This window comes from Macaca mulatta, chromosome 17 (assembly GCF_049350105.2).
Source record: "Macaca mulatta isolate MMU2019108-1 chromosome 17, T2T-MMU8v2.0, whole genome shotgun sequence".
NCBI classification, from domain to species: Eukaryota; Metazoa; Chordata; class Mammalia; order Primates; family Cercopithecidae; genus Macaca; species Macaca mulatta.
The window spans coordinates 95,820,952-95,836,716 of record NC_133422.1 but is presented as its reverse complement, the minus strand read 5'-3'; the positions used below and the strand labels follow the sequence as shown (position 1 = coordinate 95,836,716).

The 15,765-nt window shown below is 39.5% G+C and overlaps 1 protein-coding gene across 2 annotated transcripts in view; it reads left to right on the top strand.

The window, feature by feature from the left end:
* Window positions 1-15,765, top strand: part of NALCN (sodium leak channel, non-selective) — a 354,786-nt gene that overhangs the window by 246,040 nt on the left and 92,981 nt on the right. For both annotated transcript variants that reach the window (XM_028837268.2, XM_028837267.2), the window contains exon 16: window positions 14,635-14,771. In XM_028837268.2, coding sequence (XP_028693101.1) covers window positions 14,635-14,771 — 137 coding nt within the window. The remainder of the gene's footprint in view (window positions 1-14,634; window positions 14,772-15,765) is intronic.

Genomic DNA, 15,765 nt, shown 5'->3' with positions numbered 1-15,765 from the left:
GGAATCCTGCGCCAGCCTGCACCACCCTGGAGCAGCTTTCTCAGCAGATGGAGTTATTTTATTCTGCCTTTCTTTGATTATAGGAATCAAACCCCATCATAGTAAAATTTTATAGACTTCAGACTTTCTTAGAGGAAAGGTTTCTGTAAGCCCTTCCGAAATTTCATTTCACGTATGATTAACCCAAACCAGAGGGATTTGGCTTTAGAGACCTTTTCTTTGCCTCATCCACGGATACTCGGGACTGTTTTGTTAGCATGATCTCTCTTACCATGGAACAAACATGAAACTACACACCTAAGATTGTCCACTCGAGTTCACATTGGTGGGTTATCGGTTGTATCATTCTTTAATTGTGCTAATTCAGAATTATTTTCATTCCAGTTTCCACAGCACTCTGCAAGGTAACCCTTCAATTAAAAAAAAAAAAAATAGGTCAGGCACAGTGGCTCACGCCTGTAATCCCAGCACTTTGGGAAGCCAAGGCAGGTGGATCACCTGTGGTCAGGAGTTTGAGACTAGCCTGGCCAACATGGTGAAACCCTGTCTCTACTAAAAATACAAAAAATTAGCCGGGTGGCATGTGCCTGTATGTAGTCCCAGCGACTCGGAGACTGAGGCAGGAGAATCACTTGAACCCAGGAGGCAGAGGTTGCAGTGAGTTGAGATCGTGTCTGCAAATCTCCATCTCAACAAGAGTGAAACTCCATCTCAAAAAAATAAATAAAATAAAATATAGTGGGATTTGGAGGGGAAATGTGCCCAAACTGGAGAGAAGCTCACACTTCAACTCCAGCTGAACACCGCCCACTGCTTAACTATAAGGATGCTATTTTATTGTGTTTCCTTTAATCAAGAGAACAAAATTGTTAAGAAGCATGAGTTTACTGCACTGTACTGTTAAAAACAGCAAGGATGATAATGAAGAGCAACCTCACAGCACTTTTTCTTTCAGATCCTGTCACAGGCAATAGAAAACTAGGTTTGCAGTGGTTCTAAGATAAAAGCATGACAATTAGTTTTCAGTTTTATGCAGCACCTGACCGTTGTTGAATTACAAAAAGGCTTTCTTATAGTTGTGTTAAGATTTGTTGTGAGGAGTTAGAATAGTAAGGTTTACCCTGTGTGGACCTACACATTAAATAGGAACGTGCTGGAGCTGGAGTCACTGCCCTGATTCCTTTTGGACTCAAGCTTCACACAGTCCATTTGGATCTTTTTTCAAGAAATTCATGTACTTTTCCATTCTCCTGGAAGCATCCTCACCATCTGCTTTATCATCCATTCTTCAAATATTTGAGTCCCTACCATGTGTACAAGGCTAGGCCAGGTATAATAATAAATAAGTTCTTTGCTCCCATGGAGCCTTCTGGTCTAATAGGGGAGTTGGATGTAAATCAAGTAATTAAAATAATTCCTAACTATGTAAAGATTGAGATGAGCTTTCTTCAGAAAATAACATCATTTAAGGAGAGACATTCGTAGAAGACCCTGACACAAATGGTGGTCAAGGGTGAGGATGAAGAAAGTTACAGGAGAGCTAAGTTTTGCAAGATGAGCCTTGTGGACTTCACAGAGGTGTGGTGGGTCAGGGGAGGGGAGCACAGCTCCAGGGAGAAGGGAGAGCCTCTGTGCACCCAGAATGCAGGAAGTCCAGGGTGGAGTGGTACAGAGTGAGTGTGGAAAAGTCAGCAGGGCATGAACCATTCAGTGCCCTGAGAAACACAGTGAAGACATTTACCCTTTTTTTTTTTTTTTTTTTTTTTTTTTTGTAGACAGAGTCTCACTCTGTCACCGAGGCTGGAGTGCAGCGGCATAATCTTGGCTCACTGTAACCTCTACCTCCCAGGTTCAAGCGATTCTCCTGCCTCAGCCTCTTGAGTAGCTAGGATTACAGGCGTGCACCACCACTCCTGGCTAATTTTTATATTTTTAGTAGAGACAGGGTTTCACCATGTTGGCCAGGCTGGTCTTGAACTCCTGACCTCAGGTGATCCACCTGCCTTGGCCTCCCAAAGTGCTGGGATGACAGGCATGAGCCACCATGCCAGCCGGGATATTTACCTTTAATGTTTACCTTTGACCTGAGCCACTGAAAGCTTATAAGATGGGAGGCAGTGGTGAACCAGAGAGCTATTTGGAAAATAAAATCAGGTGGGACTTGGTGATAGGTTGGATTTAAAGACATGAGTGGGAGAGTCTCAAAGATGACTCCTGGTTTCAGGTTTCTACTAACTGAGTCAAGAAACACTAGCATACAATCATATTTGGGGGAAAAGTTCATCAACTCAGCCTTGGGCATGTTGAGTTGGTGAATCTTTCAAGATGTCTAAACAGAGATACCTAATAGTTGTGTATAGGTCTGGAGTTCAGGGGAGAAGGATGGCTGCCCAGAAATACAAATGTGAAAGTTCAATGTAATTCTTTTTTTTTTTTTTTTTTTTTTTTTTTTTTTTTTTTTTTTTTTTTGAGACGGAGTCTCGCTCTGTCGCCCAGGCTGGAGTGCAGTGGCCAGATCTCAGCTCACTGCAAGCTCCGCCTCACAGGTTCACGCCATTCTCCTGCCTCAGCCTCCCGAGTAGCTGGGACTACAGGCGCCCGCCACCTCGCCCGGCTAGTTTTTTGTATTTTTAGTAGAGACGGGGTTTCACTGTGTTAGCCAGGATGGTCTCGATCTCCTGACCTCGGGATCCGCCCACCTCGGCCTCCCAAAGTGCTGGGATTACAGGCGTGAGCCACCGCGCCCGGCTGTAATTCTTAATTATTTATTCAGGTGCTGTTCTAGACATGTGGGGTAGGTCAGTGAACAGAATAGACAAAAATGACTGCCTCCTTTGAGCTTCAGTTCTAGTAAAGTTCTCCATATTTTCATAATACTGGAAGGTATAAATCTGGATGAGATTGTATAGGGTGGGAAGAAAAAAGATAGTGGAGCCTTGAGGAAGAACAACATTTAATAACTGCTGGTGTTTGCCTTTATGGTAACTCAATCTGTCTCTGTTTCCCTCCTTGTGTATTTTCACTTTCAGTTCCATTGCAAATAGTAAACATTTTCTGTGTCTCAAGTTCAAAACTCCCAACAAGAACAGATCTGATTGATCCAGCTAATCAATATGATTCCTTTTGGGCAGGAATTTCATCTCTGATTGCCTCACAATGCTGGCCGATCTTATAGAAAGTCCTTCTCTTTGGCCCGGTTTCTGGCTCAACCAGCTTTGACAAGGGTGATGGGTGACTTTGTAGAGCTTTAGAGCTGAGTTAAAGAAAACACAAGATGAGGATAGGACATTTTTGTGGTGCCAGAAAATAACGAAGAGCTAAAAAGGAAAAAAAAAAAGAAAAAAGAAACAAACAAAATAGATAGATGTCTAAAGACTAGAGAAGCCGACTGAAAGAGCCCCTAGTGGCCAAAGCAGAAAGACTTTGAGCAATGAAATGAATAAGGACAGTATTGGGTTATAACCCAAAGAATACATAAAATAGTCACAAATACATATTTATATAAATACATGATTGAATACATAAATAAAGGAGAAGGGACAACTGATTCTCACAGAATAATTCCAAGTAATAAACATAGAGAAATAGAAATAATAGAATAATAAATGAAGGAAACAGAAAATGGCCATTAGGACACCATTGTAATTGCCATAGGCAAGAGCTAACGAATACCAAAATTAGTATGTGAAACTTTAAGGAGAAATAGAACATTCGCGTGGCCTCAAAGTGTCCTCTCTACATCTTTTTTTAATTATTGTAGCAGCTTTAATATCTGCCCACAAATTCTTTGATACTCCTCCTTCCTAAGAGATAAAGCTTTAATTCTTCTCTTTTAAGTGTCAGCTAAAGTCAGTGACTTGCTTCAAGCCAATGGAGTAGGAAAAGAGAAACATTGAATGTAACTTTATAATGCAGAAACCTGGCAGGCGTCATCTGACCCAAGTAAAGACAGTTAACCTCAATGTCATGTACACCCTGATATGATGAGAAGGGCGTATCATCCCCATGATACTTGTCCCAAAAATGTATAACCTCAGTCTGATCATGAGAAAACTTCAGGCAACCCAAATTTGGGGGACACTCTGCAAATTACCTGACCGGTACTCCTCGAAACCATCAAGGTCACTCACAACAAGAAGAATTAGAGGAATTGTCGCAGCCGAGATGTGACAATGAAATGCAATGTGGTTTCCAGGATGAGCTCCTGGATCAGATGAAAGTCATTCATGCAAAAACCTGGGAATTCCCAATGAGCTCTTTAGTTAAAAGTATTTGACCAAGGTTAATTTGGTAGTTTTGATAAATGTTCTACGGTATATAACATGCTAGGTCAAGGTATACAGGAACTCTCTGTACAATCTTTGCGACTCTCGTGTAAGTTTTAAATTACTTCAAAATAGTGTTGTTGTAAATAGGATGAGAATTTTTTATGGTAAGCTATAATAATGCAACATATAAATTAGCTCCTGTGTTGCCTTGTTCAAAGACACATACATGTATGTAACTTTATGCCATGAATACGTTGTATCAAGTTTACACTTTATTATGCTTTTTTGATCTCAAAAAGCTGGGAACACACACTTTATCAAGAGCCACATGTGATTTTTGTGATTTTGTTTCTAGTAGAAAATCTGATGTAACTTGTCTTTGCCAGTAATATAACTCGTCTGAAATTGGAAGACTTGCTTGTGCTGTATAATATAGATGATTCCATATTGTAAAGGCTCTAAGAAAAGAATAATAGAATGAGGAGAAATATTACAAATGATCCTCTTCTGCCTGTTGATGGGAGTCTATTAGTGTTGATTTCTTGTTCTCATCTCATCACCACTGGATTGTCATTGTATCGTGTGTACAACGTGAGGCCACAGGGCTACAGAGAGTTCTGCCCTTAATTAAAAATGTGTCATGCTAGTAGGGGAAAGCACACATAATTAGAAAGTTATAGTGCAAACCGCTGAGCAAAGTGCACAGAGGAAGATATGGCTAAACGCAAGGAGCACACAGGAAGATGTGACTAAATGCAAGGTGCACAGAGGAAGATGTGGCTAATTTGGTTTAGAGGCAGGTCCTGGAGGATGTGTCTAAAAATGAAGCATAAAATTTTCTTAGGAAAGTGAGAGAAAATATCCCATATAAGAGGAACAACAGGCACAAGATTCAGAAGTAAAAGCGTACCAATTGCTTGAAAATGTTGTTTGGATGTGGCAGTATACAACAGTTTTAGAAGCTCAAGCTCTGGAATCCGGAAGTCCAGTTCTGTGTGACTTCAGGCAGCTGACTGAAGCTCCATGGACCTGTTTCCTCATCGATGACCTTGCGTCACATGGAGCTGATTATGGTACCAACATCAGGGAGCTAATTTTTAGGTTTAAATAATATTAGCATAAAGTGCTCAGCATCATATCCAGCATGCGTGTTTACTGCTTCCTCTACCAGTTGTTATTCTGAGAAATATTCCTGGAGAAGATGGTTTTAGAGGGATTTACAAGAGTTAAATACGTGTATTGCAGGCATGGGGAACAGTATCTTCATGTGACATCCCTGTGTGAGGGGGTCACAAACCTACAGGTTAGAGCACAGAGGGCAAAGCACTGGAAGGCCCACTTATGCCATGCTAAGAAGATTCGAATTTCTTCTATACATAATTGATAGTCTTTGCATTGGTTTAAGGACCAGAGAGACATAAAGGTATTTCTTTTCTAGATGTTCTAAAAGATTGGTTTAAAGGGACAAGACTAAGACAAAAAGCCAGTTAGGGAGGTTTCAGGAGTCTCAATGAGATGAAATTTGGATGACCGAGTGACCACTGGGTTCAGCAAAATAGGAAGTGTGCTGACTGCCAAGAGCAGCCTCAGTGAGGCAGGGGGGACGCCTGAGACAGGAGAGGATGGAAGAGGGGTGGGAAGTGACATAATGGTGGTGTACATGTATCTCTTTGAAGAAGCAAGCTTAAATAGCGAAGGAGGCATGATCACGAGAAATGGTTTAACTGCCTATTTTCATTTTCGTTTTTACAACCAAGAGTCTTGAGAAAACAATCCAATCAACATAGCAAAGGAGAATAAATTGGGGAGAGAGGGAGAGGTTGAGTGGTCTCAGATTAGCCAGAGGAAAGGGACTCAAGAGCACCTACCTGTCACCCCATTCATATGGGTGAAGTCATCCTCCTGTAGAGCAAGCAGTCACTGTGGCATGGTGATAGCTTTGGTTTGGATGGCACATTTCCCTTGAGTAATTCAAATTACAGGCATATTGCTAGCTCGCTTATACATCTGGCATTTATATAAAAGACTAAAGATCTCATTTTTTGAGAACACTGAAATCCAAAGGGGTGAAGAGATTATAAAACCGAACAAAAGTTTAAATCCATATCTTCTTACTTTTTTACTGTTTTTACTTATGCTATCTATCTCTGATGTTTTATAAATTTAAAAAGAGAAAAATTACATGGGAGTGTGTGTGTGTGTGTGTGAGAGAGTGTGTGTGTGTGTATGTGTGTGTGAGTGTGTGTGTGTATGTGTGTGTGAGTGTGTGTGTGTGTGTGTGTGTGTGTGTGTCCTGAATTCCCTTTGGTATGACATTTTCCCCTAGCACTTATGAATAATCATCTCATAATAAGAACCAAGTATCTAGTTTACGTGAAACTCTAATATAATTTCATCTGAAGTGGAGCAAAAAGATATATACTTTTTTATCATACTGAGCATGTTTCTATGACTCAGTAAATTCTCTAATGGAAACAACTGTGTCTCAGTTGAATAACAAAGGAGAGATACAATATAAAATAGAGATGTTTGGGACCTAGAAGAGTAAACCTACAAAATCAATCTTTATTTATCACCACTGTCTCTAAGAAATTATTAATGATATTAATGGGATATTAAGGGACAATAATGTGAGCAAAATGTGTTCATTCAACATAATTAGGTATTCTGGTTTTTGAATAGGTTTTTTTTTCTTTTACTAGTTTATTAGAGTTGTTGGTTAGCTTAGCCTTGCTGCAAATATTATTTATGTTGTTGCACAAAGTAACCTTCTGAAGGACATTTAAAGCTTGTAAGATCTTAAGGGTTGTGATAACAGCATGAAAGTAAACATTTTATGCACATTTTGGGGATCTCATAGATGGCATAAATGCAACAGTCTGTTGTAAGTGCTCTGCTGAGCTCCCAAACCAACAAGCACAAACAGCCACTTAATTGCCCAGTGTACCCGCTCCTCTGAAAACAGAGCTTCTCTTCACACTTACTTCAGGAGCATACTGCTTGGACGAATGAGTAACCAGACAGGATACAGCACATGCAATTAATCAGCTAATGTTATGAGCATTTTGGGTGTCAGCTGTCACATAAAAATGTAGCTTTTATGGCCCATAGGCTAACCAAGAAATGAGCCCTCCAATTTATATCTATGACTTCAGTTGATGTGCCTAAATAATTGAAACCCCACTTTGACCTTGGGCATACTGGATGTATTAAATATTTTTGTAAAAGGGGGCAAATTAGTAACTTAAACATGTTTTTAAATGAAACATTTGAAAAGTCTACAGTATCGCTGTCTTCTATGCACTAATTTGAGTTGGTTGCCTGTTGTCCACAGCAGAAAAGACAATGCCCACCCACCTGAATAAATTCTGTGTTGGATTTTACAGGCCAGTGAGGGATATTCTTTATATTTATATATTAAGGTTTTATAATTACACAGAGATATTATTAAAAACCAACATGTGTGATCATTATTCCAGATACCCCATCTGTTTTGACTGTGTAATTTGGGTTGTAAAATCACATATACAAATTAGCAAGAGAAACTCCCTTGAAAAAATAATAGTTTACACCTTAGGAAGACGCTATGTTCTGAATTGCTATGTCATATATATAGATCCAGAAAAAACAGCCAAAGCCACTGTGTAAAGAAGCAAAGAGAATTCAGCCTTAATTTATTCACATAACAAAGAGGAGGAACTCCTTTCCTTTCTCCTGATTGAAGATAATGTGGTTATTTTTCCTATATTGAACAACCACAAAATATTCTACAGTTATGTCAACTCACAAATCTACGCACAGTTTTCAAACTAACACGGACTAGGTTTCAAAATGAGAATCTCCCAAGTCTGAATGTTTTTTAAATTGTTTTCTTTTGGGAAATCATACAAAAAAATTACAAAAATTTATATTTAAGGTAATTCTTCAATTCAGCTATTCCTCACAGCAATCAGAAAGGAACTGAAATTGAATAATGTTTGAATATTTTAACAGAGGAAAGCCCAGGCTGAAATAGGGAAGATTTAAGCGATGAGGCAGAACACAGTATGTGTCATGCAGAGCAATTATACCCGAAGTCTCTTGAGAAGCCAGGGGAAGCAGAGGCTTTCAGCCGCCCAATGTATAATGATATCTCAGCCAGGCAGATGCTGAGGCGTAGAAGAGCACTGAGCTTAGATGACTTCCAGTCTTAAAGCTCAAGGTTTGAAGTTTGTTTCTTTGATTCTAATTTCATTCTTGCAAATGTGCTTTTCTTTACCATGTGAATGTGTGACAAAGCTATCATTTGATCTCTCGGTTGCAGTCAGACTTCATGCTCAGCTGAGGCCATTATAAACTGCCTTTGTACTGTTCTTTACATTAGATTTTTCAATATGAAAAATAAAATCCCAGGATTCTCTACACTATGTTCTTTCCCTTCAAGAATCATGATCTTTAAAACACTTTTGAAATGGACATTTACAATTATAATTACTTTATGTTGAAAGATCTTCTTTTCTTGGTATAGTATAATGATCTTAAAAATTCATATCCACTTCTTATAATCTATATTATTCGTTCATTTGCATCAAAGTAAATTTAATCTTGGAAAATCTTTGCTTAAATGCAAAAAAATGGGAAAAGAATCTGGATAAAAGGTAGAATACCATTTCTTTACATTTTAAAGAAGCTTAATAGTGACTTCAAAGTAATGTGTAACACTTTATTTGTCATGGTCACCTCATCCCCCACCACCAGCACACACCCTGTCTACTCCCATCTTACTCTTTCTTCCTTTTTCTCTGTCTGTAGTTTGGTCAAAATCATGGGTTGGGAAAGAAGTCAGAGTTTATGGTGATTGATAGTGCTGAAGTAAGAATTGAGTAATTTTGCTTAACTGTATCATCTTCCCTTTTTAAAAACTTTTAACTGAACTACAATATACATATAGAAAGATGTATTTTATACATTTTTGCAAACTGAACACACCCAGCACCCTGCTCAGGAAATATTGACTGTGCCTTAGAAGCCCCTTTCCATACTCCCTCCCCTTCCCCTCCACCCCCACCCAGGACAACCACTCTGCAGACACCGGGCAGCACATGTCAGTGTCACCTGCTGGTTTAACTTCATCCGCATGGAATCATTCAGTATGTACTCTGTTATTGTGTCTGGCTTCCTTCACTCACTGTTATGTTGTGAAATCCACATTCTTGCATTGAGATGTAGTTAACTCATTCAAATATTTGAATAAATCCAAATGTATTTTTCCATTCAACTGCTAGAGGGCATTTGGACAGTTCACATTTCGGGACTCTAACAACTGGCACTGCTGTGGCCAAGGGATGTCTTGTGCCTTATATGGGTGTGCACTCATTTCTTGCAGGCACGCACCTAGGAGAGGACCTACAGGGCTGCTGAGTGTACCTGTACTCATTTTTAGTTGATGCTGCTTCTCTCTCAATAACAGCAAAGAGTGCATAGGAACTGCCGTCCAGAAAGAGAACACTTTGCTTTTAGGAGGTTTGATTCAGTGCCTCAGCAGTGAGATTTGAAATACTTACCCTTCAAGCAGCCACTCATCTTCCTCTATGTTGACTGGCCCTTATGCACATCTGTAGAGCGATGATGGCCAGGTTTGCACAATCGTGAAGAACCCTCTGAGTCTCCAAAAAGAGCTGCTCATCTGTTCTTTGTAGTTTCACAGTGCAATGACCAAGTGGTGCTGAGTTCTAATTCATTTATTTACAGAGTTCTATTTCTACTCCCTAGAATGTACTAGAGAAGTAAATTTAAAATAGTATCTTGTTCCTAAGGAGCATGCAAGCTTTGGGGAGTGTAAATATCTCTAATACCAGTTAGAATGGGGGTGAAACCCATTTTTAAAACATGTAAACAAGGTGACTGTTGGTATCCTACATATGTTAATATATTCAAGGATCTTTGATAAAATATATCTTGCCATTTCCCTGACATGTCCCTTTACAATTTTTTTTTTTTTTTTTTTTTTGAGACGGAATCTCGCTATGTCCGCCAGGCTGGAGTGCAGTGGTGCAATCTCGGCTCACTGCAAGCTCCGCCTTCCGGGTTCACACCATTCTCCTGCCTCAGCCTCCCAAGTAGCTGGGACTACAGGCGCCCGCCAACACGCCCGGCTAATTTTTTTGTATTTTTAGTAGACGGGGTTTCACCGTGTTAGCCAGGATGGTCTCGATATTCTGACCTCGTGATCCGCCCACCTCGGCCTCCCAAAGTGCTGGGATTATAGGCGTGAGCCATCACACCCAGCCTACAAAATGTTTATATCTGTACTTTGTCTCAACCTTCATTAGTTTGTTAATGACAGATGCCGTTCAGGTTAAACAACACAGGAGTCTAATTTTATTCTCTTCTGTGAATCTAAGGACACACATACTCCACACCAACAAATTTATTCAATCAATCAATAGATATTTTTTGCTTATCTCTCTACACTTCAGGATATATTTAAATCTTTTCTTTTATTTCCCATTCGTCTGCTGGAGAGTTTAGTTTAGAGTTGAGTTCCACCACCTGATCAACGCCATTATTCCTTCACTGAATATTTGCTCAGCTCACCTTGTGTCCAGCGCCATGCCAGCCACTGGCCCTGGAATAATGAGCAGATCCCTACACGGTTCCTGTCCTCACCAAGTTTACAGTCTCAGCGAAAAGAGATCTGTTGTTCAAGGGATCACACAATATAGCCTCAAACGACAGTACGTGTAGGAGGTTTAACGGCATTCTCCCAAAATGTGTGTCCAGCTGGATCCTCAGAATAAGACCATCTTTGGAAAGTGAGTCTTTGCAGAGGTAATCAGTTAAGTTAATTGTTCTGGATGATCCAGTGTTTGGCATTTATAAGGAAAAGGAGAGTGGGATCAGACTCAGAGACACAGAAACACACAGGCCAAGAAGGTCACGTGGAGACAGAAGCAGGGATGGGGCATTACAGCTGCAGGCCAAGGAACTCCAAGCATGGCTAAGAATCACAAGAAACAAGAGAAAGGCAAAGAAGAAGGACTCTCCCCTGGAGCCTTCAGAGAGAGCATGGCCCTGCTGGCACCTTGATGTTTGACTTCTAGCCTCCAGAATGCTGAGAGAGTAAATCTCTATTGTGCTAAGCTAACAATCTAGTGGTAACATGTGACAGGAGTCCTAGGAAACTAATGTAATGTGGATTCAGTTGAACCGTAAGAAAATGCAGATTTTCAACTGCTTTGAGCCACACAAACAGCAATATTATAGGATTCATCCTAACATGTTATGAGCTTGTAAGAGGAAAACCTTGTCAGAGAAAGCTTCTCTGAGGAATTTCTAGTAGAACGGAAATCTGGAGAACAAGTAGAATTTGATGGAGTTCAAGAGAGAAAGAAGAAGAGAGGGGAGCCCGGCAGAGGGGCAGCAGAGGGACGGGAGGTACGGAGGTTCTGAAGTAGAGGGTGCAGATCTTTCCGAGCAACTGAAGGATGTGACTGGAACCTGGTGTGGGGATAGGGCTAGCTGAGGCTGGACAGGCAGGGAGGCACCAAAACAAGGCCTTTGAGCCTAGATCAAAGATTGAGATTTTGACCAGGTATGGCAGCTCACACCTATAGTCCCGGCTACTCAGGAGGCTGAGGCAAGAGGATCGCTTGAGCCCACAAGTTTGAGCCTGGCCTGGGCAACACTGCAAGATCCCATATCTTTTTAAAAAAAAAGTTTCTATTTTTGTTTGTTAAAACAAAAGTTTCTATTTTTGTTTGTTAAAAGCGGTGGATAGCCAGGCGTGGTGGTGCATGCTTGTAATTCCAATGACTTAGTAAACTGAGGCTTGAACCAGAAGGCAGAGGTTGCAGTGAGCCAAGATCACACCACTGCACTCCAGCCTGGGCAACAGAGCAAGACTTATCTCAAAAAAAAAAAAAAAGAAAAGGAAAGGAAAGAAAAGAAAAAGGCAATGGAATGCTATTGAAAGGTTTTAAGACAGAGCATGAGAAATTACAATAACCACAGAATGAAGAACAGATTAGAAAGATCTGAAGCAGATGGAGAAATCACTGCAGGGAGTGCAGGAACCCAGTGGTACATTGGCCAGGGAGGCACTGGTGGGGTGCAGGCAGTGGGCAGACCAAGAGGCTTTTAGGAAAGAACTCTGTGTTTTCATTTCAATGACATGTCCCAATTAATATACCATTTGCCCTTTTGTCTCTTCGAAGACATTGAATTCTCATAAAATATACATACAGTGCTGATACATCTAGAGCCCCCAAGTCAACTCTTCTGACCATGTGTCTCTATTCTGCTGCCCATGAAGTCTCTTGGAATAGAAGTAGTGCCTTCATTTTTTTCTTATTTCTCTCTTTGCTCTCTACCTTGTGTTTCCAAGCACTCTGTTCCTATATTTACCCAGAGTGGCCATTCTATTTTATTATCATTGTCTGTTTATAGAACTATCTACCCAGTTATACTGTGGGGCTCCATGAGGGCGAGTGCCTGACTTACTTGTTTTTATATCCCCTGAACTTAACCTGACCTATAAGATTTGATTTATAAGTGACAGTATCCATGCATAAATAAATGAGTCGGCAAATGCATGAGTTAACAAATACTTTATTTCTGCTTTATCTTATCACCTTTGGCCGGATATACCTGCCTTACACTCTGATCTGATCTAATAAATTAACTGCTTTTACTATTTCTGCTCTATTTACCACTGACAAATATTTTTCTACTAGTTGTATCAACTTATAGAAAACAAGACTCTTCCTGGTAAATCTCTTTATTCATATGTGGAATCGTTTTTCTGATTGCGTACATCTCACGGAGATGCTACTAGTTTTTGTTTTGTGTCTTTGGGAGCTAATTCCTTGCCATCGGCATCATCATAACCATGGAACTGTTGAGAACATGCCATTTTGCACACATTACTGTGTTGAGCACTCCAGTTAGGAGGGGAGGAGGCAATGAACAGCAGTGACTCCTTCTCTAAATAAGATTACCATCTAAGACAGAAAAACCAAAGGCTACCCACAAAATCAAATCAGACTTACAAATGGCTAAGGTAAATGTTTGTGTTACACAAAACAAAAATGTAAGAGCAATTTCTGCAGCCTACTAAGAAAACCAGAAATCAGGATCATCTCATCATGAGCTCACAACCAGTTGGATAGTTGAATTATCCATCATACTGAAATGGGAATGTTTCCCCAAAAAGAAGCCTTCATCTTCTCCTTAGCCAATTTGTATTTCCACGTGCAAGAGGGATGCATTGCCAATTCTCTTCCTGTTTTAAAATCTCTCTTGGCCTCTAATTCTTATCTTTCCACAACACCTAAGACAAATTTTAGTTATAGAGTAAAAGCGTACCCAAAAAGGAGGTAAATGAGCAGATAGTTTTTGAAACCTGCCTCCCAAACCCCTCCAAAAAGGCAGCCTGAACTAAAGGTACTATTTGAAAGGGATCAGCGTTAAAAGATGCAGTTTGGGGAGCCGGGACAGAAGACAGGGCAGACATGGGGAAGTGTGTTCCAGTCTGCAGAAGGTCCGGGAGAAGGGGAGAGGTAAACAGAAGTAAAGAGGGACTCCAAGAGACGTCTGCACTGGGAGAGAAAAAGAGAGCGTAGGAAAGTGCAGCATGAATTCTGCGAGCCACAGTCCACCTTCACAGTATCTTAGTTCAGCCTTGTTCCAGTTTATGATGTTAAACCTGAGCTTCCCTGAAACTCAATTTGTAGAAATATAAATATATACTCTTAAATAAATCCATTTGATTGTCGTTTCTCACAGAGATATCGTATGGCATTTAAGTTCGTCGTGTCCAAACATGTCTGCAGCTAAGTAGAAAACTCGCTGCATGGACCAAAGGTGGTGGTTCTGTTTTGAGCTTTTCTGTTTTAATCTGCTAGACCACATAACCAATTTTCTTGCCATTGTCTCTCTTTACAAATACTACTGGGTATGATTCTGTAGTTAATTTTTTTTTATTTTTCATGTTCTTTAAAATTTTTAATTCTAGCTTTATATGTGTGTAAACAAATTTTATTGTTTAAATATGCAAGTAATAGTAAACCATTCAAAATGTCTGAGATGAAAAGAGGCTTCTCTTTGGGAATAAAATAACATAACATTTTCCTTGAATTTTTTTTCCGGTTTAGTTTTTTGTTGTTGTTGTTAAGTTTTATTTTTGTTTATTTCTGTAACTCAAAAGTTTTAGCTCATGGAGCAATTTATTTCGGGTAAGAGTCATATACTTGGTAGGCCTTCGCTGCCATCTACTGGCATTTCATGTAATTACTTATTATTGCTTCCATTCTAAAATTAATTTTGTGTAACATGTATAATAGTATTATAGATTCCCCCTTTTTTCTTCTTTCCATTTTTTCTTTAGTTAAAGCAAAGTGAAGCAAATGCAGACACCAAAGAAAAGCTCCCTTTGCGTCTGCGAATCTTTGAAAAATTTCCAAACAGACCACAAATGGTGAAAATCTCCAAGCTTCCTTCAGATTTTACAGTTCCTAAAATCAGGTACCAAAGTATCCCTTTAATTGCGTGTGTCACATACATCGTAAAAGATTCACCATCTTAAGTCTCATTTAACCCTTCTTTTAAGTATATGTGGTTTGGGTTTCTTTCTATTTTAAGTTATTCCCTATCTTTCTACTACCTCTACCTCTATTTTTTAAAAATAAATAAACAAACAACTTTGACCTTTTAAGCAATGTATTCAGAGAAGAGTCACTTTATAACTGCAGTAGCCTAAGCAAGAAGGCTGCTTCCCATCGCTTCTCTCTGGGATGACTCCTCGGGAATGGGACGGCCCAGGAAACTGGAGAAGCTGTTCAGTGTTGCAGGGATGGCAGGTAGACATCCATCTCTGACCCCAACCATATAAGACTAAAATTGCCTCTGTGGCCCTTTTATCTTCAAGCAAACAGAGAAACCACAGCTGGCCCAGTTTGTGTACTACTACAGCATTTATTTAGCCTACCATGTCAGGTTACCATATAATTTGTCTTCCACTTTTTAAAAGAAGAACCATGGCATTTCTCCACTCATACTAATTTGATTTTCTACCATGTTTGCCCTCCAGTTAAGCAAATGCATAAAAGATGCTTTAAACACCTGTTCTTAATAATAAAAGGAAATTCTTCTAGTTATAGCTCAAGAAATTACAAATAGAATTATAGTAATATGTTACTAGTTTTAAAAATAATTCTGTGGAGGGTTATAAAAGTATGAGACTGGATGTGGTGCCATAATATTTAAAATTCAGATAGAAATATATTTGCATTTCTAATCTTAAAAAACAAAATTAATTGAATTTGGTAATTTGAAGAGACGTTACTTGAATTTTCATTATGCTTTGAAGATCAGATGAAGGCACTTGCTTTTGAGTCTTAAAATGTAAAATTCTCTCTTAATCATTCTTATGAGAAATGGACATTTAGAGAGAGCAACTAATTCTTCCAAGTCTTAGAGAGGAAAAAAGGTGTTTTATTACCACAATAAGATTCCAAAA